The 25664-nt window shown below is 46.3% G+C and overlaps 1 protein-coding gene and 1 long non-coding RNA gene across 3 annotated transcripts in view; one reads left to right on the forward strand and one right to left on the reverse strand.

Annotated features, from left to right (window-relative positions):
* Positions 1 to 449: 449 nt before the first annotated feature.
* Positions 450 to 23988, reverse strand: LOC125097649 (uncharacterized). Of its 2 annotated transcripts, none has more exons than XR_007126571.1 (5): positions 23558 to 23987; positions 17908 to 18070; positions 14625 to 14745; positions 14063 to 14130; positions 450 to 642 (listed from the first exon to the last, which is right to left on the reverse strand). It is a non-coding gene; the product is annotated as an uncharacterized LOC125097649 (long non-coding RNA). The 2 variants fall into 2 exon arrangements; XR_007126572.1 differs by lacking the exon at positions 450 to 642 and adding an exon at positions 12063 to 12721 and having other exon boundaries at positions 23558 to 23988.
* Positions 10277 to 25664, forward strand: part of BCAR3 (BCAR3 adaptor protein, NSP family member) — a 110554-nt gene continuing 95166 nt past the window's right edge. The window contains 3 exon segments of the mRNA XM_047725493.1: positions 10277 to 10497; positions 12451 to 12550; positions 18273 to 18603. Coding sequence (XP_047581449.1) covers positions 18287 to 18603 — 317 coding nt within the window. The 5' untranslated portion in view covers positions 10277 to 10497; positions 12451 to 12550; positions 18273 to 18286.

Raw genomic sequence — 25664 nt, forward strand, 5'->3', positions numbered from 1 at the left:
ATACAACATTCGTGTTTTGTCGGGGGGGAAAAGACTTAGAACTCTGCCTCTCTTCCCTCTGGAGAATGGTAATAACCCCCACCTGGCAGGGACTGACTGAGCCTGAAAAGTGGGTGGCGTGGTTGGGCGTCACAAACAGAACGTCCTTCCTTGGCTCTGCCTGACCTCTGTACTCTCGAGGGGAAGGAAAATGAGGAAGGATCAGACAGAGCCCAGGAGTTGCTAGGCTGGGAGCGATAAGCAAGGCTCCTCTCAGAACCCTCCACTGCCTCCCTCCCGGCGGCCGCCTGCCTGCTGAGGTCACCTGTGACCTCCAGGATGGCATGCTTGTCCTGTTTTGCAGAATGACGACTACTGTAAGGATAAGCACCATAAAAAGCGGAAAGAAAGGGTTAGTGTAATCTGCCCCTGGGCTGTATGGACCCCATAGGGAGGGGGTCTCTCAGGCTTGTCAGTGAACCAACTTTAGCTCAGAGGTGTGGAGGAGGCCATTGTCCCCACTCGGCTTCGGCAGCCTGTGAATGGATGGATTGTCTCCCCCAGAAGCATGATCACTGATCTCTCCCATACTGTCATTGTTGCTGTAGGGCTTTCCTTCTGAGAGGCTGCAGTCCCCACTTCTCAGTCATGATGCCCCCACACCTAGTCAGGCAGTGGGGGTCAGGGAAAGAGGAAGGAATGTAGAACAAGAAAAATCTACATTTTGGTCCTGGCTCTGTTGTTTAATCCTGTTGTTCTGTTATTTAATTTGCCCGTGGTCAAACCCCTGAGCAGCACTACCCTCTTTCAAAAAATGGGGATAACGGTATTTTACCCCAGAATGATTTAAAAACCCATATAAGTATTATTAATTAACTGCACCGACTTCAGACAACATTGCACGAAAGCTGAAGGGTTAATTTAGCACTTTCCATGTTCTGCATCTGAGCCAATTCCCCCTTATTCCCAAGTTTCCCTTCTCCGCTTACCCTGGAAGCACCAGATGCCTCTAGACAGCTAATCGAGAAAACAGCCAATTAAATTAATATTCACTGAAGGGCTGGTAATTTAATCTCAGTAGAGGAAATAATGTATATTTAACAAGGGCTTACTAAGTGCTGGGCACTGAATGTATTTTGTGAGGTTCTCACAGCAGTCTCATGAAGTATGTCACTGTCATCCCCATTTTACAGATGGGGAAACTGACACGGAAGTAAGACATTTGCTAAGAATCATGTAGCTAATCAGCAAAAACCGGGATTCTCAAATGCAGACGTGTCTGATTCTAAAACTAATGCTATTTGTTTATTTGTATCATTTTTTCCTCAGGTACTATAATCTAGTGATTTAGAGTACAAGCCTGAGCCAGATGCCGTGGGTGCAAAGCTCAGTGCCTTTTCATATTACTGTGTGACCTGGACAGGGACCATGTCCTCATCCATAAAAAGGGTTAAAAATAGTGCCACTTTGGGGCGCCTGGGTGGCTCAGTGGGTTAAAGCCTCTGCCTTTGGCTCAGGTCATGATCTCAGGTCCTGGGATGGAGCCCCACATGGGGCTCTCTGCTCAGCAGGGAGCCTGCTTCCCCCTCTCTCTCTGCTGGCTTGTGATCTCTGTCAAATAAATAAATAAAATCTTAAAAAAAAAAAAAAGAATAGTGCCACCTCATAAGATTATTGTTGGAATTAAATGAGTTAATAATATATGTAAAGCTCTTAGAATGGTATAGGGCACATAGTAAGCACTATGTAAATTATCATTAATTATGAAAGCAGTCAGTGCTCAAGGAAAAAATTCATACAGTTTCAAATAATATTGAGGAAAAAGCAAAGTCCTCTCCTGCTCACCTGTCAATCTCACCTTTCAGTTTGATGAGAGAAAATTCTGGATGGCACAGTCAGTTAAGCGTCTGGCTCTTAGTTTCAGCTCAGGTTGTGATCTCAGGACCCTGAGACTGAGCCCTGTGTTTGTCTGGTTTCATGCTCAGGGCAGAGTCTGCTTCAGACTTTGTCTCCCTTTTCCTCTGCCTCCCTCCAAATAAATAAATAAACATTATAAAAAAAGAAGAAGAAGAAAATTCTTCCACACATTTTGTACATGTAGACACATAAACCCCCACAAATATGTAAGCTCGTTATTTTTACATTAATGGAGCAATTTGCTTTTTTCACTTAGTGGTATTTCAGATGCCTTTCGGTATCAGTTCCTATAGAATGATCTCATTCTTATCAGTTGCACAGTGGGTGCATAGACTAGCTGTGCTGTAATTTAGTCATCCTTCTGCAGATAAACATTTTTTTATTTAAACCACGATCAGTGCTGCCATGAATATCTTAGTGTGTACAGGTGAGTGTTTCTGCAGGACAAATTCCTAGAAGTAAAGCTTCCGGGCAAAGGACACTTGCGGAGCCAAAGTTCTGTTAGGTCACCCATTAAGGATTAACATTGTTTTACAGAACAGAGGACTACCCAGAGAGGTTGCTGCCTCCTAGAAAGGAATCAGCAGCTAATCTTGGAGTTTTAAGTGATAACATTGTTAGGACAATTTTTTTTTTTTTTTAGGACACCGAGTGAGTCCTACTGACTTCCCACAAACCATTCTATTCAGCAGAAACCTACTCACGTGGGAAGCCAGCTTTGTTATCAAAGATTGAATTAGTACATCCAAACAAGTCAGGTTTTTCTTTCAGTTTGACTATTCCTGTTTAGGGGAGCTGGCAGGCTTGGTGTTCTCTTCATTTCCTTCAACTTTCCAGGTTCCTTCTGCTGCATTAGACCATGCTGGCAGGGCTCCCCTCCACCCTAGGCTGGGGCAGCCTACAGCATCTAGTCTGAGCCCTTTCCCACCATGATTCAAGATGGCAGCCAAGTGGCCACTGTACTAGGTTTTACATACATGTTTTCTCTTTCTTCATTTCTGTAGCAAAGCATTTCTTTCCCAAAACTCCCCCTTCTTTATTTTACCAGCATCAACAGTCCGTCTCCAGGACTTTGCACTCTCCCTTCTCTCTGTGCACAGAACAGGGGACCTCTGCCGAGCCAGCGCTTCTCTCGCTCTGTGTCTGCACAATGGTATCTGATGACGTACTCAGCTTCCTGTCTCCTCAGCCTAGTGATGCTTTCCATAATGTAGGGCCTTATGAGTTGGTTTTCTAAGTGACATTTAAAAAATATATTTTATTTATTTCGGAGAGAGAGACAGCGAGTGGGCAAGAGAGTGGAGCCCAGAGGGGCAGGGGGAGAGGGAAAAGCAGACTTTCCACTGAGCAGGGAGCCTGACTCGGGGCTTGATACCAGGACCCCAGGATCATAACCTGAGCCAAGGGCAGATGCTTAACCAACTGAGCCACACAGGCACCCCAAAGTGACATTTTAAAAAATATTTTTATTTACTTATTTGAGAGAGGGAGAGAGCATGAGCAGAGGGGAGGGGCAGAGGGAGAGGGAGAAGCAGGCTTCCCACTAAGCAGGAAGCCAGATGTGGGGGCTCAATCCCAGGACCCTAAGATCATGACCTGAGCCGAAGGCAGACACTTACCTGTTTGAGCCACCCAGGTGCCACTCTAAGTGACATTTTAAATAATAAAAATGATACATGTTTACTAGAAAAGAAAAACCTGAAAAGGAGAGCTTTGTAAATGCAGAAATTCAAATCATCTGGAATTCCATCATTATCTAGACATAGTTCAGTGTATTTTCTTTCAATTATTAAATACATTGAGAAGCTTATTCATGCAAAGCTGGTCATTAAATTAAGAAAGTAACTGGGGAACAAGTGTCCAGAGCTTGGTGATGAGGCAAGTCCTGAAACAGGTAGTTCAGATGTAGACCATCAGGTTGAGGCGTACCTTATATAGAAAATAAGCCTCCGTTGTAAGGAACCGCATCTCTTTACCGCTCACTCACTCATTCGCTAAGTGTCTGAGGGTCTTTCCAGCCATGGTCCTCCTCCAGAGACTTCTTTAGCCTGTCTCACTGAGTTGGCAGCCATCACACAGACCTTTTGGAAGCTGAGCTGATGTCCCTGCTGAGTACACAGGGGATGTCCATGAGGGCAAGTCCATGGCTAGCTCTTCACATAGCAGGAGCCTCAGCCATATGGTTTCTGAAAAGACTGCCATGCTTGCTGCTCTGATGCACGTCAGAGATGCCGGCTCTTCGTGTCAGCAGTTTTATTATATAGAACGTCAGGGAATTCTGTCTCTCTCTCTCTGCAGTTGTTCGAGTTCAGGCTTCCTGTTTGGTCTTCTTCAGTGAAAGCTGAAACATCCATTGTTCCTTACTTCTTGTCATTTAGGGCTGGGCCAAGCTGGAATTTTAGGAGTTCTTTTTTCCTTAAACTACCTTTTGCCCAATGCCTCTTCCCTAGTGATGTCCCAGAGTGGCTGGAGGTCAACAGCCTACTCTGTAGCAGGAAGGGGTCAACTCTAGGTTGAGTGCTTCCTGGCAAAGCCTCTTGCACTATCTAGAAGACGTCACCTCCCTGTCACTGGTTATGTTGTCCCTTCATGTGGCTTTGGTCCAGGGTTTTATTGTGGAAGGTGGCTGTACACTTGGAGAAATTTGAATCCTGGGACAACTGAGTGGCTCAGTCAGTTAAATGTCTGTCTTCAGCTCAGTTCATGATCCCAAGGTCCTGGGATCGAGCCCCGTGTCAGGCTCCCTGCTTGGCGGGGAACCTGCTTCTCCCTCTCCCTCTGTCTGCTGTTCCCCTTGCTTGTGTTCTCTCCCTCTCTCTCTGTCAAATAAATGAATAAAATCTTTAAAAAATTTTTCTTGAGTTTTAAAATTTTTTATAGCACAACCTGCACCCGTGGCATTACATTCATTTAGCTTATAAGGGAGCTTTACCATTAGTACAAAGATAGAGGACAAAGGGTCTAGAAGCCTGGAGTTCATTCATTCATTCATTCATTCAATAAATATATATTGACTGCCAATAATGCTCCAGGCCCCAAACTCAGGACAAAACAAAATTAAAACCAGACATGGATCTTAGATTCTTTAGAGCAATGGATGTTAAACAGAAATAGAGCAATGGATGTTAAACAGAAATAACAAAAATAAATGTGTGACTATGAACTGTGACAAATGCCAAGAAGGAGAGGGGTCTAAAAGGCACATATTAATGGAGGACTTAGGACATTTTAATTGGGGTTGGTTATTTAATTTCAGGGTGCCTCAGTCTTCCCATCAGTAAAATGGGGCTACTGCTACCCTCTGTGACTCACAGACATTGAGGGAGGAGTGATCGCGTACATGAAAGGTGTTGAAAAATGCTCAGTGTACCTAGACTAGATCACGTTACTCTCTAGCAAAGGCAGGGGCTCTGGCCTCTTCCACAGTTGTCATCAAGCCAGGCATTACTCAGCCCCTTGGACTGCAGACCTTTGACCATTTTCCTTCACCTGCCAGCCCACTAAGGTCAGACAGACCTGGGGTTAGCCTTGGTTCTGCTCCCTACCTCTACAGTGAATTTGGGTAAGTTATTTAGCTCCTAAAATCCACTTTTCTTCTTTGTGACATGAGGCACTAATAGCACCAGCTCGTGGGTTAGGGCGTGTAAAGCACTTAGCATTGTACTTAGCTTGTAGTTACTCCTAACCCAGTTGTAGCTACTGTTATTGTCATCATTATCACTGGCAATTATTAACTCTTGCCAGTTATTTCTTGGAATAACTTTGGTCATTTTGGTCCTTCCATTCCCCCTACCACCAGCCTGGTCAAGGCCCTTGTCATGTGACAATTGCCATAGCCTTCTAATCAGTATCCCGTGGTGACTTCTCTGGTTCACTCTGCATGGTTTCCAGAATGAACTTCCTAAAGTAACAGTGCTTTGCATATATCAGCTCTTTTCTTTAACATTATCATTGAAAAAAAATTTGCAGCTCATACCACAAAAAGCTAAGCTTCCTAACATGCAGTGAGGTCCTAGAACATGAATCATAAAAAGACCTACAAATGGATAGAAAGTGGGAGTAACGATACCAAAAGGGAAAACTAAATGACCACTGAAAAGATGAGCAGCCTCGCTTATTATAAGAGAAATGGAAATTAAAACTGCAGTGAAATTCACATCTTATAGTTTGACAAAAATTCAAAAGTTTAATAAGACCTTCTGCCCATCATAAGGGGAAAATCTTATATTGCTGGGAGGTATAAATTGGTACAGTCCCAATGGAAGGCAATTTGGATCACTTAATAGAAATTGCAAAAGCATATACCCTTCAACTGGGGAATTTTACCTCTGGAAATTTACCTTACGGATATGCTTGGACATACCAATAGCATATATACAAGGTTATTCATTGCAGTATTGTTTGTAATAGGAAAGGATTGGAAACAACTTAAATGTCCATGGGTAGGGCACTGACTGAATGAATTACAGCACATCTCTTCAAAGCAGTACAATGCACTACTATGAGAAAATCTCTGAGGCATGCTGCTAAGTGGGAAAAAAAAAAAAGCAAAGTGTAGAACTGTGGGTATAGTATGTTACTTCCTGTGGTAGGAGTTGGGGATAACATATACACACTTAGAGAAGCTCTGCTAGGAATACATGATATTAATAGCGGTTTTGCCTGTGGTGGGAGGGGGACTGGGCAGTTAGGAGAAAGTGTTGAGAAGGGGACTTTTCACAGTATACCACTATATTTCTCGATATTACCTAATCAGAAAATTATGGTTGATCCTTGAACAATGCAGGGTTTAGGGGCACTGACCTCAGTGCTGTTGAAAATTTGTGTATGATTTTTTGACTTTCCAAAAATTTAGCTACTAATAATCTGTGGTTGACCAGAAGCCTTACCTTACATAGACAGTCAACACATATTTTGCATGTTGCATGTATTATATAGTGCACTGTTACAATAAAGCAAGCCAAAGGAAAAAAAAATGTTATTGAGAAAATCCCAAAGAAGAGAAAATACACTTACAGTACTCTCTTCCTGTATTTATCCAAAAAAAATCCTCTTATAAGTAGACCTGTGCAGTTCAAACCCATGTTGCTCAGGGGTCAACTATATATTTAAAAAGGCTACTATCCATCCATTAATGTATTGAGCACCTACTATGAGCCAGGCACTGGGGGTACAAGTGTGAAAGTAGTTGTGTGGTAAAAAGACCACTGAACTTAAAACACCTGATTTAAATTGTGACTCTGCCTCTCACTAGCTATGGATCCTGGCACATAGTAGGCTTGCAACAAATATCTGTTGAATGAATTTATGGTTGACATTACTTAACCTTTCTGAGTCTATTTCCTCCCATATAAATGGGGCTAAAGATGGTTCCTGTCCCCCAGGGATGTTATGAAGACATAGAATGTGTCATGAAGTAGAGTATAGTTAATGATAACTACTATATGCCAGGCACTTTCACATTTATTATTTCCTTGACTTCTCACGTGCATTCACTCACTCACATGCATTCACTCACTCACTCTCCCTATCATGTGTCACAAAGTAGAAACTTTATATAGAGTAGGTGCTTAGACAGTTCTGAAAATCAAGAAAATCCAACATGTTTTATCACTGTTTTTAATGACACTTCGGAGCAGGAGAAAGTAAGTGTATTTCTGATAATTCAGTTTAGATATATACCGGCTGGTCTGACATTCACTGCACTAAACATTTCAGGAAAATTTACCCAAAAAAACCTTTTAAAAATAAATATATAAAATAATAATATATATTATATATAATAATAAAAATAATAAAATCATCTCATGAAAATTGGAACTTACCCACAAAACACCTGTGAGGAAAATGTAGAAACTCATTCTTAAGGATGCTGTACTTAGAATCTTACAGATTTGCCAATAATTCTTTCTCAAAGGTATGAAAATGACATAACATATATCCAACATAGGGGTGCCTGGGTGGCTCAGTCTGTTAAGCTTCCGATTCTTGATTTTTTTTTTTAAGATCTTATTTATTTATTTGATAGAGAGATCACAAGCAGGCAGAGAGGCAGGCAGAGAGAGAGGAGGAAGCAGGCTCCCCGCTGAGCAGAGAGCCGGACTCGGGGCTCGATCCCAGGACTCTGAGATCATGACCTGAGCCGAAGGCAGCGGCCCAACCCACTGAGCCACCCAGGCGCCCCCCGATTCTTGATTTTAGCTCAGGTCATGATCTCAGGGTGGTGAGATTGGGCCCCAGGCTTGTGCTGTGTCTGGAGACTGCTTGAGATTTTCTCTCCTCCCTTTGCCCCTCACACTCCCCCAAATACCCAGTGTGGCACTATTTTCAAAACATTTTTACTGGAGTAGAACATGCAAGAAGAGCAGTACACAAACCAATTTTTATAAAATGAAGGACAGTTAATTTTTATAAAATGGACACATGTATAAACCAGCACCTGACTCAAGAAATAGAGTATTATTACCTGCATCTGGAACCTCCCCTGGGCTCCCTTTCCATCACTACCCAACCCAACCCTCAAGATAATCCACTCAAGATAACCACTATCCCTCAAGATAACCCAATCCTCAAGATAACCACTATCTTTACCTTTAAGATCATAGATCTGTTTTGACTGTTTTTGGAATCCATGTAAATGGGAGTATATAGGATGTATGCATTTGTGTTCAGCTTCTTTCACTCAACGTCTTATTTGTGAGGATATGATCTTGTTGAGTATAGAGGTAGTTGTTATTACTGTATATTATTGCCCAGAGCTTATATCTCTCTCGCTGGTGGACACTTCGGTGGTTTCTTTTCTTTTCTTTTTTTTAAAGATATTATTTATTTATTTGACAGACAGAGATCACAGGTAGGCAGAGAGAGAGGAGGGGAAGCAGACTCCCCGCTGAGCAGAGAGCCCAACGCAGGGCTCGATCCCAGGACCCTGGGATCAGGACCCGGGCGGAAGACAGAGGCTTCAACCCACTGAGCCACCCAGGCGCCCCCGGGTGGTTTCTTTGCTATAAACATTTCTGAACATGTCTTTTGGTGAATGTGTACATAAATCTCTGTTGAATAGACAACAAACCTAGGGATGGAATTGCTGGGTCACAGGTTACATGCTAATTTCACCAAACAGGTCTGTAAAGTGTTGTTCAAAGTTCTCTAATTTTATCCATTCTGGTGTAAAGTGAGAGATTGAATCTTCAGTTTTCATTCTGGGATGATTAGTAACTGAGAAACTTTCCATATGTTTATTGTTTTGTTTCAAGAAATGCCTGTTTATCCCCTTTTGAGAAATGCTGTTCAAATATTCTACCTATTTTCAGTCAGATATTCTGCCCTTTTCTTGCTGGTCTATAAGCATTCTTCATAGATTCTGTATACAAGTCCTTTATTGGATACATGTGTTGCAGTGATCTTTTCTCCCTTTGTGGCTTGACTTTTCACTAATGGTGTCTTCTGAGGAACAGGAGTTCTTAATTTTAAGGCTGTCCAATGATCAGTTTTTTCCTTTATAATTGGTACTGTGTGTTTAAGGAATCTTTGCCTACCTCAAGTTCATGCAGGTCTTTCTTTTCTTTTTTTCTTTGGATAGGTTTATTATCTTTCACATTTAGATTTAAAATCCATCTGGAATTGATTTTTTTTTACATGGTGTGAGGCGGGGGAGGGGGTCAAGATTCTTCCTTTTTCTGCATGTAGGTATTCAGTTGATCCAGCATCATTTACTGAAAAGACATGCCATCTTTTCTCAGTGCGTCGCAGTAGCATCCTTGACATAAACCGTGACCATTTAATGTAGATCAGCTTCTGGACTCTCTATTCTATTGGTCAGTTTGTCTACCCTTGATGCCAGTTACCATGTCTGTAGCTTTATAAAGGGTCTTGATTGATATCTGATAGTGTAAGACCTCCAGTTGGCTCTACTTTTTCATCCCACTAAGCCTACCTAGTACTGAAACGCCAACTCCACTTCCCACTTTGCTTTCAATTTGTCCAGGTGGGTATGATTGATTCGCCTGTTCCAGGATTTGGTGTTTTTTGGTTACCTGGATCGTTGCCTCATCAAAGCCCTTTAAACTGTAAGCCAGCCAGGTGTCTGCAGACAGCAAAGCCGACCAGCCGGGTAATTAACGCGGGGAAGGAGGAGGACTGGAATAGGGAGTATCGTCCCTCCAGAGGGGTACAGCGAGGAAGCGGCCAATCCTCACTTAAAGGCTTTTGGGGGGGAGCGGATACGAGGGGAACCAAACTCTCGAACCGGGCAGAGCAGGGCAAGGCGAGGTCACTGCATGTAAATGTCTAGGGGTTCCGCGAGGGCGCGCGAATCGGCTCGCCGGGGTGGGGCCGCGGCGCCGCAAATCACCAGTTGAGAGCTGGAGCGCGCGCCGCGGGCTCAGAGCCGCGCCTGCAGCTGCCGGGGCCGGGGCAGGAGCCTGAGCCGCCGCAGCCGCCGGAGCCGCAGGAGCCGCCGGGCGCACGGGTTTTTCTGCGGGCACGCCCCGCCGACCATGAGCGGCCCGCGCCCTGGGAGCAGCCGCGGCTGGGGGGCCGCCGAGGGGCGCCTCTGAGCCCCTAGCCGGAGAGCCCCGGCACCGAGCGCCGCGCGGGGAGGTGAGTGTCGGCCGCGCGCTCCGCGGGGGTGCTGCTCGTCCCAGGGCGCCTTGGTCTCCCCCTCCTCTGGGAGGACGGGCTGGGAAGTTTGTTGGAGAAAGTTAGGATAGGGGGAAAGTTGAGCCGGCGCTCCCCCTGCCCCCAGCAGAGTTGGCGTTTGGGGTTGGGAGTGGCTGAAGTGCGGACCCGGCTTGTGCCCTCGGGGCCCTCGAAATTGGCCGGTATTCCCCAGACGTGGCCTGCGGCGGGAGCCGCTCGACTCCGTGCCGTGAGCATCTCTGCTCTTTGCTCTCGAGCGGCATCTTCCCGGCCACTGGTCTCCCCCGACCCCCACTCTGTCCCCCGCCGGTCGGGTCTGCTCGGCCGGCCGCCCTTGCTTGGCTCGTCCGGTCCCCTCTTCGAGGGGATCGGGGGGCGCGGGGGCCGAGGGGCTCCGCTGTAAGCCCTGGGCTTGGAGGAGGCGAGTTTCTCCCCTAATCCGAGAGTTTGCAAAGAAAGCGAAGGAGCCTGCCCAGTAACTGTTGACAACATCCCCCTCCCTCTCTCTTTGTTGAGAAAGAATGAATAGTTGGTTGTGTTGCTCCCTCTGCGTCGGAGAGGGGAGGGAAGGGGAGGTGTAGGGAGTGGACGCGACTCGAAGAGGTTCGGATCTCAGCCCCTCTTTCCCTAGCGGCAGCGGCTGCCACTACTTTAAAAGTTGGATCAGGTGGGGGCACCTGGGTGGCTCAGGGGGTTAAGCCTCTGCCTTCAGCTCAGGTCATGATCTCAGGGTCCTGGGATCGAGCCCCGCATCGGGCTCTCTGCTCAGCGGGGAGCCTGCTTCCCTCTCTCTCTGTCTGTGTCTCTGCCTACTTGTGATCTCTGTCTGTCAAATAAATAAAATCATTTAAAAAAAAAAAGTTGGATCAGGTGTAGACACTTCTCTGGGAGCGGTCGAGTGGGCTCCGAAGCAGCTGGCAAGGCGAAGTGTTCCGTGGGCAACACGGTGGGTCGTGGCTGGGGTGGAAAACTGGTTTTGGCATTAACTCGCTTGAGGAAGAGTGCACCGAAGGGGCAAGAGTGTTTGCCTAGCCTCGCGTGTGCTTTCCCTCAGAGCCATTGGCTGGGATAGAAAGTGGAGCCAGGCGTTCAGAGATTTCTTTTAAACCTTGAAACTTATCTCCCAAGGCTGCACAGATCTGTCCAAGGAAAATACATTGGCGGAGGGAAGGTCAGTTTGGGAGCTGATGATCTTCCTGCACGTTGCCAAGGACGGAGGCGGGAGGAAGGGGAGGCCTTGGTGCTGAGAGAGGGGGTTGAACAGAGCATCCGTGCAGGGGCTGCCCAGTTAATAGTGGCGAAGCCACAAGTCAAGCTGTTGTGTGGGGGTGTGCAGGGGAGTGTATGGAATATAATGTGAAAGGCGTTCCATGCGGGGGCTCTCTTACCTCCAGCTTTCTCTAAACCTGCTGAGAAGCCTGGCATTTCCAGATGACTAACCAAGATCTCAATCTCCTGTTCATATAGAAAGGACTGCTTGTCAAATGAAGGCTAAGCTTAAGAACTTTATCATGTAAATTCTGTGTTGTGTTGCTTGAAATACAATCCATGGAAGAATTATTCATACCTCAGTCATTTGGCTAGACTTCATAAATTTACTTCGAAAATAGGGATACTCTTCATTTCTAAACTGAAGAAAAACTTCATTCTAAGTGCCTAAGCCAATTTTTTAATCTTCTCTTCCTGTTTGACTCTGCAGAGAAATTACAAAACTCCATATCCAAATGAGAAATTCTCTGTTGGGGTCATAATTGGGCAGCTGACCCAGTTACATTTCCAGAGTTTCAAATTGGACAAAGTTGTTAACTCCCCCACCAGGTGACCATCTATAAGTTTAACTTGAAAAAATAGCTCATTTTAGAAATAAACTGGAAAAATCCAAACAAGCAGGCTGCCTGTCTCTGCCTTGACTAGCATGTGCTCTTCAGTTTGTTCGGGACATCTCTGCAAAGCGAGCGAGTTGGACTGCTGGTCAGGAGCACTTCAGAGACAGACGGTGAGCAGGATCAGGAAGGCAGCACAGAGGGTGGGAGTTGCTCAGGCTCACTCTTGTCCCTGTTGAGATTTCAGCTCTTTGGACATTCACAAAGGTCTCATATGTTCATATCAAGATGCAGAATCTTTGACCTTTGTATATATTTCAAGGTTTGGCATTAGACTGAATTAGGACACCGTGTCTGTTTACCTGCATAGTGGAGAGAGGTGACGTCAGGTGGCCAAAGTCTCACCTGGGTTTTCTTTTAATAAGACTGCCTGTAGGCTCTCTCCATGGGCCTGTGTGTCTGTGTCCTACTTGGTTTGGTGTTTATGTCTATGGCTCTGAGTTAAAACATTTACTCCCCATCCTTCCTGGCTGCGGTGTTTCCCAGAAGCAGTGACTTCTTTTGTGAACTCTCTTTGTAATAGGGATACCACGCTGAGCAAGACAGACCTGGTCCCTGACCTGCTGGGAGGAGACCGGCTATTTATTGAGTTCTTGCCACATGTCAAGGGCTTTCTGTACACTGTTGCATTTACTTTTCAGAGCAGTTCCACAAAAGAGCTATTTTTAACCCATTTTTACAAATGGGAAGCTGTCAGAGAGGTTGAGTAACTTGTTCCAGGCCACACAGCTAGTAAGTAAATGGCAGAGTAGGGATTTGGCCCTGTGAATGTCTGTCTTCAAAGCCTAGGTTCTGAGTCATACTGTGTTTGATTAAAAAAAAAAAAGAAAGAAAGAAATCACAAAGTACATAAGAAGTATGTAATGGCTAGAAACATTGAGACGGAAGCATCACCAAGTAGAGAAAACCTGGGAGCCAGGAAGTGGAGAATTGGGGTTAGTCTTCACCATACTTTTCCAAGCACTATTCCCACCTCAGAGCCTTTGATTTGCCCAGTACCCTTCCTGGAACTCCCTTCCCATCTTCTCTTGACTGGTTCTATGTCTTTTTTCAGGAACCTTTTCAGAGAAGTCCTCCCACACCACCCTAATCTAACTAGCTCTCCATCCCAACTGGTATGTTCTATCATTTCTTCCTGGTTTGTGTTCTTTAGGACAATGAGGCTGGGATATTACCTGGTATGTTTTCTTGTCTGTTTTGACTAGACACCCCACCTCCCCAATCCTAATTTACACTCCATGAGAGCCAGGACCCTGTCTAGTTTTTTTAAGTCTTCATCCCCAGTACATTGTAAGCCCTCAGACAATATATACTCAGTGAATGAACATTTACTTCCTTTATTTGGGCTTGATTCTCTGAGATCCTACTTATATGTAACACTCTGAGATTCTGCCTGGTGGAGTCAAATGTAGTAAGTGGCTTTGCTCTCAAAATGAAAGGTACTTGGGGTGTCTGGGTGGCCAGTCGGTTAGGTGTCTGCCTTAGGCTCAGGTCATGATCCCGGGGTCCTGGGATGGAGCCCTGGAGCCCCAAGTTGGGCTCCCTGCTCCTCGGGGAGTCTGCTTCTCTCTCTCCCTCTCCCTCCCCCTCCTTGTCTTCTCTCTCTCAAATAAATAAATGTTAAAAAATTGGAAGATACTTACCTTGAACCTAGATCCCAACTACATACCATGTACTTCCTTCCCTTGGATTTGCCCTAGATTTCTAGAGTCTGGAAAAAATAAAAGTGAATAAGGGTCAAGTAGGAAATACAGGGAGTACCCTGTAGTAAGGTTGTAAATGTGTTCCTTCCACCTATAGTTCTCCCATCTGCCCTCCGTCCCACTTTTAGTTATATTTTTGGAAGTTGTGTCTCTGGTCTGGGCCCACCTCCCCCACTCTTAGGCTGATTCAAGCTTGACATAGGGCCCAGGGCTGAGCCAGTGTTTCCAAGTGACTACACACAGGGCAAGCCTATGTTTTAATGGGGGAAGAGTCCCAATTTAGAGGTAGTGGGTTGTAGAGGGGAGCCTGGCTTACATATTTCAAATTTGTCTGCAGCTAAGAATTCTCTGGAGGTTTCAGCTTGGATAATCTCCCTCTGATTATTAAACTATGCTTTACATTATTCAGCTCAGCATCCCATCCTCAGCAAAGCCTTCTCTGGCCACTGGCTGAGTCTAAAGCCTGGTCCCCACTCTGTGCTCCCATAGCTCTGAGACTCACCAGCTTGTGTGGCCGGGACTTGCTGTCTGCTTCCACCACAGAGTAGTAACCTCGTGAGTACTGTTGTTGACGTTGTCCCCAACACCAGTCACAGTGCCCACCATGGAGGAGGCCCTGCACCCTGTGTGTGGTGATGAGAAGAATGAATTGATGCTTCTCTTGAGGGACCCCTCCTCATTGCCATTCTGTTCTGTTCCTTGGGTAGCCCAGTCTGAGTGTGAGTCGCTCTTTACCAAAGAGATTTGCTTATCTAGTGGGCCTCAACCCCGACTCCACTTTGGACAATACTGGTGGCTTTCAAAAGATTGATGCCAGGGTCACACTCACCGAGGTTCTGATGTCATCGGTCTGGGTCACAGCTTGAGTGCCAGGATTTTATTTTGATATTTTTTAAAGATTTTATTTACTAAGAGGGGTTGGGGAGCAGAGGGAGAGAGACAAGCAGACTCCACACTGAGCACAGAGCCAGACGTGGGGCTCGATCCCACAACCCTGAGACTGCGACCTGAGCAGAAATCAAGAGTCAGATGCTGAACTGACTGAGCCACCCAGCACCCTGGGTGTCAGGATTTTAAAAGCTTCCCAAAGATTCTTATGTGCAGCCAGCTGGAGGACCGCCCCCACCCTCTGCTCCCCACCCCAGCTTCAGGTTTTCAAAACTTAGTCCTTGCTTTAGGCCCTATAGGCTCAAAGCAGCCATGGTGAGAGAGCAGGGATATAATTCATGGATATTGTATGGTTCCTGACAGTTTAAGAGGTACTTTCACATCTGTTATCACAGTTGATAATAACAAGTTAAGGGATCTGCTCTCTGGTTTAAATATTCCCTTTATGTTGATGATTTTTAAAAATCCACATCCTGTTCTGGCTCCTAAGCGAACATACCAGTATCTCACCTCCTAAGACTAAATTGCGCCATTGGTTCCTCACACTCCCCAGCTCAGCAGCCAGCCTGTTAGCCTCCCTCCCACAGGAGGCCTCTTCTTACCCACTCTGCACATTACAGCATCGTACTGTCCTTCCGTGGCTGTGGCTTCGAGCTCCTCATTCTTCCCTCTGTCCCTCCTTTGCTTGGCCACTGCCTGAGGTCAGGGTTCTAAATCCTTCCTCGATGGCTTATGGGCAGCAGCTTGACGGGCCTGCCTGTCTCCCTTCTTTCCTTTCCAGAAGTCACGGAGTTACCCACTTGGGCACAAACCGGCTTCTTTCCCTCCCTTCCAGATCTTCTCTAGCACCTAACCTTGGAGGCACCTCCTTGCCTCTAGCATCCTCTCGGAAGACTTTTCCATACAATTTTTGACCTTTCAGAATCCCTCCACAATGTCTCATCTCTAGCATCGCCCTGTTTGAGATCCTCCTCAAGTCAATTTGTTGAGATTAATTGTTCTTCCCTCCAGCATATGAAGGGTCCCTGGTGATTCTAAGTTCCTGGTCAGGGATTGGGGCTGATACATCATTGATTCTCTAAGTATCTTATATGCAAGAAGTATTTCAGTGTTTTTTGAATTGAAAGTAGGAAGGGCACGTGTTAACCCTCAATGCAGAGAGTAAACTGAAGTATGGGAAGCTTGCTGAAGGGCATTCTGGAGCACTGTAGCCCTGTTTTGAAATCGAGATCTTGGATAAGCAGAGAAGAAACCTGTGGCCAGAAACGTTGGAGCCAGGGCAACCTTTACCCATCGTAAGAACCGGAGAGAGTTGTTCAACTATCCCTCTGCATAGAAAGAGGTTCTGTGGGCTGCTCTGGGACTCCCCAGCAGGCTCTTTGGAATGATCTAGGTCTCCCTCTGAAAAGGGTGCTGGCAGCTTGAACAGGCAAGCATTCACAACTGTAGGGGGTGGGGTGTGTGTGTGTGTGTGTGTATATGTGTGTGTAGGGTAAGGGAATCCTGGTAGGCTTATGTCACTGGTGGTTAGGCGGGGAGGGCTAGGGAGCTTGGATTTCTTTTTAAATAATGATGACTAACATTGAGTAAGTTCTGACCTTGTGCCAGGTGCTGGCCAGAACCGGGAGCGGCCCACACGGGGACTCACAGTCCTATTGTTCCGCACCCGCCGTGAGCCAGGCCTTCTGTGTGGTCACAGTTTGGCGTGGAGCAGACAGGCCCCAGAATGACCAGGTCTGGGGAAGACGGAGGACAGCGTTAGGATCATACACCTCGTAGGAAGGCTTTCCTTCTGTCCAGCCCTTGGCACTTGTGTGTTTCTGTCTGTCGCAGGTGAAGCAAGTGATTGTGGATGTTTTGTTGTCGGTCATTCCCCTTGTGCTACCTTCATCCCGGTTCTGCGTGCCACACCGTGAGCTTCTGCAGCGGGGCGCTTGCTTGTCTTCAGGCCACATCTCAAGGCCCCAGTTCCTCTGTGGAATGGACTCTGCAGGGGTATTATTCAGTAATGATTTTCACTCCAAGCTGTCCCTTTGCCGTGGAGAGGGGTGGCCTGTGAGGAATGGGGGCTGCAGGGCTTTAGGACAGACTACAGAGCAAAGGAAATGTTTTGCTCCCCAGTATCAGGGAGGCCAGTGCATCAGGCAGACTGAGTTAGGCTGCTGTGTTGTCCAGACCAGTCTGGTTCCCTGGCGGGTGGGATGGATTCTGGATCCTTAATGTCACCAGGGACTAGTTCTAATTTTTATTTAGGCATGGGTTTCTTTTCCTATAATATTGGCCTTAAAAATGACTTGTCTAATTTGGCTGAGGCCAAAACCATAGTTTGTTTTTGGAGGGGGGAGGTAGGCGTATGCTGCCTCTTGCTCAGGGCAAACATTTCTGCTAGTGATTGTAGCTGGGCATAATTGTTGGGTCTGCTTTTGCATACAGCCTAGTACACGTTTTCTTTTTCTTTCCGTACTCTTCCCCCTTTCCCCCCTTTTGTCTTATTTCTCTTCCTTCCTGCTCTTCCCTGACTACAACATGCTTGCTGCTTAACCCTGCTAGTGGCAGGCGTGTTTCCGACCCCTCTGGGGGACAATGTACCCTCACCCCAGGAGCTTTCCTCTGCAGCTGAGCCCACTCATGTAGGGAGGAGTGACCTACCTCCTCACCCCTGACCCTGGTCCGTCTTCGTTAATTAGAGCACATTGATTTATTTGTAAGCACCAAGTCTCTGCTAGAAAAAATTCTGCCCGGTTACCCTGGGTAGCACAACTGAGGGGCCCGTCGGCACTGAAGTCCTAGCAGCTGAGGAATTCCAGTAATCTCCACCTGTTCTTATCATGTACAGGGTGGTGGAAAGACAGGGGCTAATTATCTAACATTTATAATGTGTTCTCTAATGCACTTACCTCGAAACCTTGAGTACTTCCTCAAGAGTCCTTTTTGTTAGTCATGCTTTTCCATCAGCTTCGGTCATCTGAAATAATAAAATGGCTCATGTGCCCCCAGAGTCTCTGAAACACGTTTGCCCTTTTCCATCAGTGGATCTGCTGCCAACCCAGGAGAATTCCTCTGTAGGATCAAAAAAGGGACATGGTTAAACTTCCCATTTGTATTACATTTCACTGGTGATGCCATGCACTGTTTGTCCTGTTAATGCTCCACGAACCTGTTCTTTTGTTCTACGGTATGTCTCCATTTCTATTTGTGAGTAGGAAGTCCGTTCTTGTGATGGCCTGAGATTCATGTCTTTGCTCTTTTCTCTTCCCCTTAGAGGAGCCGAGAATTATGGCTGCGGGAAAATTTGTGAGCCTTCCCAGAAACATGCCAGTGAATCACCAGTTCCCTTTGGCCTCGTCCATGGACCTTCTGAGCAGCAAGTCCCCTCCAGCTGAGCATCCCGCAGATGCCTATCAGGACGTGTCTATACATGGCACCCTCCCACGGAAGAAAAAAGGCCCTCCTCCCATCAGGTCCTGTGATAACTTCAGTCACCTAGGGACCTTGCCCCATTCCAAGTCCCCACGGCAGAACTCTCCTCTGACCCCGGCCATCATCCAGGAGCACCCCCTGCAAGACTGGAAAGGCGAAACCTTCACCTTTAGGTAACTTCTTCATTTATTTACCTTTTTTTTTTTTCAGAGAGAGAACCTGGGGGAAGCGGATGGGGTGGGTGTAGAGGGAGAGAGAGAATCCCAAGCAGGCTTCACACCCAGCATGGGGTCCAGTGCGGGGCTTGATCTTACAACCCTGACATCATGACCTGAGCTGATCAAGAGTCAGACGCTTAATGGACTGAGCTACCCAGGCTCCCCTTCAGGTAACTTCTTTAATGCCACAAGTGAAAATGACTTGGCTTAAAGGGCTTTTTTTAAAAAGCCTTTCTGTTAGGGAATAGGTCAGCTGTACAGAGTAGAGCAAATAGTTTACCTCCCAAAGGCCCACTACCCTCCAGCTACTCTGGGCTTGGGCCAGCCCCACGTTGTCTGTACTCCCGCCCACTTGCCTTCCTCTGCGATTATTTTGAAGTCAATTTCAACCCCTGTTTTATCTGTAAATATTTTGGTATGTGTCTTTCAAAGATAAGTACTCTTATTTTTTTAAAAAACAGCATAAAAAACTATAACACCTAAAAACTTTAACTGTTTCTTAGTATCTCGTATTTGAGAGTATTTTTACAGCTGACTTCCTATATATTGCTAAGTCCCTCAAAAGAAAGCACAGGTATATTTTTTTATTATCATGATATCATATTCTGAGCTGTGTCCATCTGATTCTATAGAGATGCCAAGATGGCTGTAAATTAGGACCCACATCTCCAACATGCTGAAGTAAAATTTGGTCTGGCTCCATCATCGGGTTGGCTTTTGAATACTTTACAACAAGGATTGATTTCTCCTACCCACTAGGGATCTGGCTAAATAAGCCTTACGGTTATAAAAGCTTCTTGTCCGAGGTTTGTATTGGGCCTGGTTGTGATTAGTTTCTGCTTGTTAGAGCTGGTTTAGAAACTGCCTTCCTTTTCCTGCCGGGGAAGATCAGCAGTCTGTGATGTTATCGGGCAGAGAAGGGGCTGGTTCTTTCTGTTTTATCTCCTGGTGTCTTTTTGTCCGACCCTGCAGCAAAGAAAGCCACTTTGATCCTAGCTGGCATCTTTGTTCAATATCTATATATTGAGCATCTGTGTCAGAGTACATTGATTTTTTTTAAGCACTAGTGCTTCACCAGGAAAGTTCTGCCCAGTCCCTCTTAGTAGCTGAACCCAAGGGCTGGTCCGACCTTAAAGATGTTCTGGCAACCAAATTTTTCCAGCAGTCTGCTCTTGCCCTTTGGTGGGGTGAGGAAGGATGTGAACTGACAGGATAGCAATGGGGCATCTGAAATGGTGTCTTCCTGGAGCCACTATTCTAGCGAAGGGCCCAGGTAATACATTAATTGCAGATTATATTAAGTGCTATGAAGCACTTTCCTGTGAAGGAAATCGCAATAGACTGAAGATTTAGTGGGCCTTTTTCTTTTTTTATAATGCAGACAGGTCTCTGAGGAGATGCTATTTGAGCTAAGACCTGCGTAATGAGAGAAGGCAGCTATGGGAAGAAGCAGAGGAAGGCTGTTTCAGGCACAGCTAGAGCAGTGCAAAGAGCTGGAGGTGGGAACAAGTCTGGCAAGTTTGAAAAAACTCCAAACAAAGCTGGTGTGGCCTGTGGCTGCTGTGTAGCAAGCTGGGAGGTGGACAATACAAATGCTGGGAGAGAGCTAGGCAGGTAAGAGGTCAGAATTCGTTTTAGGGGCCTAACTGCAGTTGTATAAGAAGAAAATAAATAGAGGCCAATATATTCTGTAGAAAGTGCTGGAGAGTCCTGAAATGTTTCTGATGTCAGCTCATAAGATTCCCCAGGGTGTCCTGGGCATTATAAAGCCCTGCACCTGCTCTGCAAAATCTAGCCGGGTGACCTCCCAGCTCATAGAGCTCACAGCCAGCCCGCTGGGGGCCGAGGTCAGTGTGGAGGTGCCCAATTCGGTATTGTTCATATCGAATCACTGGCATGGAACATGCAGAATGGGTGCTGTCATTGCTCCCTCTTGGGAAGGTTAAGAGGCAGCCAAGAAGAAGAGCTTCTTCTGGCCAGCCAAAAACAAGCACTCATACCGGGCTGCACAGGGTAGAGTCAGAGCCAAGTAGTCCCTGACTTCCTGTAGCCACTTTTTATTTATGGAGTTAGCTCTGTTGTGAGCTGCATGTCCCCTGTGTGCCCTAGGGAGGCCATTCATGAACTCACTCCTTGACATACTAAGGCCCTGTCTGGGTGCCAGCTCTCACAAGGGCCCGGGAGCCCCCAAGGGGTGGCAATGGAGTCATCCTTTCTATCTTGAGGAAGTCCTTGATCAACACCCAAGGTCCAAGCCATCAACCCTGCCAGGAGTTCAAAGCTTTTTGATTTGAAAATGACTTGGACAGAGGTCAGATCTCTGTAGAAGATCTTATCAGATGATGGGCCCAAGTCCTGGGTTTGAAGTCCAGGCTGTGGAAGACTTGACAAGCCCTGCTGGCTTATGTGTGTTTATCATTCAGAACTACATTCATCCAAATCACAACTTCGTCGCTTAAATTAAAATACCTCATTGTGAAAGGCAAATACAGGAAGTAACAAACACATATCCTTTAGGGTTACTGCTGAGTGAGCAGGTCTCGTCAAAGGATCATAAAATCCCATTTTGCTCCCTGGTCTTATTAATAGATTTTGTTATTTTTAAATGTTATTTATTTACTTATTTTTTTGAGTAATTTTACTTATTTTACTTATTTACTTATTTCTACCCCCAACATGGGGCTCAAACATAGGACCCTAAAGAGTTTCATGCTTGGGGCACCTGGGTGGCTCAGTGGGTTAAAGCCTCTGCCTTCGGCTCGGGTCATGATTCCGGGGTCCTGGGATCGAGCCCCGCATCGGGCTCCTTGCTCGGCAGGGAGCCTGCTTCCTCCTCTCTCTCTGCCTGTCTCTCTGCCTGCTTGTGATCTCTGTCTGTCAAATGATCTTTAAAAAAAAAAAAAAAAAAAAAAAAAGGGACGCCTGGGTGGCTCAGTTGGTTAAGCAGCTGCCTTCGGCTCAGGTCATGATCCCAGCGTCCTGGGATCGAGTCCCGCATCGGGCTCCTTGCTTGGCGGGGAGCCTGCTTCTCCCTCTGCCTCTGCCTGCCATTCTGTCTGCCTGTGCTCGCTTGCTCTCCTCTCTCTCTGACAAATAAATAAAATCTAAAAAAAAAAAAAAAAAGTTTCATGCTCGACCAACCGAGCCAGACGCCCCTATATTTGGTTCACACAATGCACTTTAAAAACTATCTTGAGGGGCACCTGGGTGGCTCAGTGAGTTAAAGCCTCTGCCTTCGGCTCAGGTCATGATCCCAGGGTCCTGGGATCCAGCCTCACAGCGGGGGGGGGGGGGGGGGGGGGGGGGTCTCTGCTCAGCAGGGAGCCTGCTTCGCCCTCTCACTCTCTGCCTGCCTCTCTGCCTACTTGTGATCTCTGTCAAATAAATAAATAAAAATCTTTATTAAAAAAAAATAAACTATCTTGAGGTGTTCCCGGTTTTGAGGAGTTCAAAGTACCTTGTATTGTTATTTTTATCCTTTTAAATATTGCTGATATGATTATTAGCTGCTTCAGTTCCTTTTTTGGAGCAAGCCACAGGATTAACAAATAAAGCTTGTGCTTGTGTGAAAAGGAAGGGACAGAAAGGTTTGAATGAGAATCTGGGCCCCCAGAGGGGGAGGACTGCCTGAGGTGCCTCAGCAGAGCTGCCCTGAGGGAGAAATAGCATTTCTAGACCTAACTCAGCTCTTACAGCTCAGCTGCTATGAAAACACCAACCACCCACTACTCACTCACTCACTACTGGAAGCTGGGAGCTGGTAACTTTTTTTTTTTTATTATTTTTAAAAGATTTTATTTATTTGAGAGGGAGAGAGTATGAGCCCAGGGAGGGGCCAGGGCAGAGAGAGAGGCAGACCACCCCACTGAGCAGGGAGCGCCACACGGAACTTGATCCCAGGACTCTGGGACCATGACCTGAGCTGAAGGCAGATGCTTAACCCACTGAGCCACACAGGCACCCCATGCTGGGAGCTTTTAAAGTTAAGAGTTTTAGATCTCTGGCCCCAAGGTGTGAGACTAGTTAGGTCTACTTTTAACAAGATTATTTATTTTTATTTATTTATTTTTTTTGATGGGGGGACTTGTTTGAGGTTAACTTTTTTTGGCCTTACTTGTTACTTTTCATAATGAATTCAAAGGTTAATTTCAGTGACAGTGACTTGCCTGACAGTCACTCGACGGTGACTTGCCTGGACGTCAAGTCTGAAAATCTTCCATTTTGTCCTATTTGCTGTTGGCACAATGATAATGGGGTCATCTGGGAAAGCCCAGACCCACCTTGTACACCCCACCTACACTCAGAGGGAAACCCACCAGACAACACCTTTTTGCCTTGTAAAATACTCTGATAAATTGCAAGTTTGCTATTTTCCTGACAAATATATTTAGCTCCTTAATCTTTAAAAAGTTACCCTTATTATAATTGCATATTAATTGAATATCTGCCCTGTGGAAGACCCCAGGCAAAACAGAGGAAATTTCCCCTTTAATCTAAAAATTTGTATTATTAAGCAGTCTTACAAACATGTGTCCTAGCCACAAAAATTACTCTCTCTCACATGTTATAGTTTTAAAATATCCTTAATGATATGTTCATAAATTATCCTGTGTGCCCATCCTCACCCCATGTGAGAGACCTGGCAGATTTCATCATGAGTAGCAGCAGTTTTAGTTCTCATTCACAGTTGAGAAGGTGGTTCAGGAATGTTGAGGCACCTGAGCTCAGACCCTAGTGGGTGACTGAGCAAAGATTAGAACCCAGAGTGCTGTGGGTCCTTCCCCAGACACTGGGCCCCACAGCCTTCTGAAAATGTTGGCCTCAGCTGGGGGCATCTTCTGAGCTATCCTCTTGCATGGAAAGCTTGCAGTCCCCAGAGTCTGAAACCCAGGGCACCTTGAACACCCACCTTGGGGAAATGGAGTCTTGGCCACCAGGAGCCAGGCAGAAGGCAAGCCTGGAAGGGAGAGTTGGTCTCTCCTCATTTGGAGACTGTATCTCTTGGCTTTGTTGTTGTCTTGGCTGCCCTTGGATGTACTTGTGGTTTTGGAAGGTGGCCAAAGTGAGAAGCCAGGGTGCTCTTAAACCTGCTGCTTGATGTCACAGAAGGAGCCTTTGTTGTGCAGGCAGAGTAAGGCTTCCCCAAGAGGTGGGCAGACAGGATTTCCTCTCGACAGGAGCGTTTGTTTGATTGCTGTCCCTTTGAGTCACTTATCTTCAAGGGTGAATTTTTATTTGAATCTGGGACCTTCCTTGGGCCGAGACGGGACTTGTTCCTGTTGTCGAGATGTCTGTGTTGTCAGGAGAGCCAAAGGATCGGCTCTGGGAGAGTGGTGCAGGTCCTCTTCCTGTCTTCGGGTACGTGGAGGCATGCATTCCCGGGAACAGCTGCCTGGTGCCTAATCCCTTCGGCCCTGCGTGCTGTGGGAGCATGTGGTGGGACAATGTGATGTTTCATTAGTTTGCATGAGCAGAGCTGACTGACTAGTCACAAGTGTTTTAACTGACAGGACCCAGAAGGTCTGAAGAATGATCCCAAATTAAAATCCGGAATACTTTCCCAGGCGGTAAGTTACCTACCATGTTGCAGTGTCTGCTCTTTTGAGTGGAAGCAAAGTGGAAGGCTTTGGATCTGTGCAGATTCTTCTCAAAACACTGATTGATTGATTGATTGATTGATTGACTGAATTTTTAAAAGATTTTATTTATTTGCCAGAGAGAGCGAGAGAGAACACAAGCAGGGGGAGCGGCAGGCAGAGGGAGAGGGAGAAGCAGGCTCCCCACTGAGCAAAGAGGCCTGATGCGGGACTCAATTCTGGGACCCTGAGATCATGATGTGAGCTGAAGGCAGAGGCTTAACTGACTGAGCCACCCAGGTGTCCCTCAAAACACTGATTTACACATCTAACTCTGGGCTGTATCAGTGCCCTCACCCCCCAAATTATTTCATTGGTTCCTCTTGACCACCAAGTTCTAGAACTTTCAACTTTCTCTTTAACAAAGCAGGATGTTTCCCCAGACATGCAAATATGTCTTTAGCTTGCAGTTGATCAGAGGGATCTATAATGTAGAGGTCCACATGCAAATACCTGCATTTTAGTTGTGTACAAGTGTATCTGTTCTCTGCAGATTGGAAGCTTTTTGTGCATGGAGGATATGGGTTCAGAGTTGCAAAAGTCTATGTACTGGATTAACAGATTCTGTTTAATAGAAGGCACATTTATTGAGTTAGCCGAGTGACAGTCGCTTAATAGCCAAGAATGTCTCCAGGCAAGTTGTAGTCCATTTGTTGAATTTTTATTTTTGAAATTTCAAGTTGTGTTTCTACCCCTTGGTGCTTGAAAGCAGCTGTTGTGGTTGGGGTCGTGCATTCTGAGGCATGGGGCACGTTCAGGCCCTGGTGGCCCCCGGTGTGCTGAGCCAGGAGCAGCTGGGTCAGAGGTGAGCTCAGCCCCTGCTGGGCATCTTCCCCTCCCCCACCCCACCCCAACCACCAGTGCAGTGGGGGTGGTGCAGAGAGCCTGGGGACTGGGAAATGCCTACTGGTCTACCAGCTGCCTGACAGTGGTCTTCAGTTCTCTACTGACAGGGATGATTTGAACCTAAAGGCTGGGATCTGTGCATTCTCAGCTGTTCTGGGGAAAACGGAAAAGTTTTTTTGTTTTTCAGTGAGTGTAAATGTCAACGTAGAAAATGGTCAGAGAATTACACAAAGCAGTCCTTGCCAAGTGATACTGCTCGACATCTTCTCTGCCCTCCCCAGGACATATAAACGAGGGTTTCTTAGGTCTCCTGCATGCTCTTTGGGGAAAGGTCAGGTTTTTAGTCTTCTGAGAGTCAGAAACCAGAGTTTTCTACACCTCTCAGTATATGTGGATTCGGGAGCCTCCATGGCCTGGACCGAAGATACAGGCTGGAGAAGCTGTCACTGCTGTTGTTCATGGGAAGGGGATGCCTCCATGGGGCCCATACTGGAGCCTCAGGACTGACAAGCTGGCAGGCCGCTCACGGTGGCC

Source organism: Lutra lutra, chromosome 4 (assembly GCF_902655055.1).
Source record: "Lutra lutra chromosome 4, mLutLut1.2, whole genome shotgun sequence".
Lineage (NCBI taxonomy): Eukaryota > Metazoa > Chordata > Mammalia > Carnivora > Mustelidae > Lutra > Lutra lutra.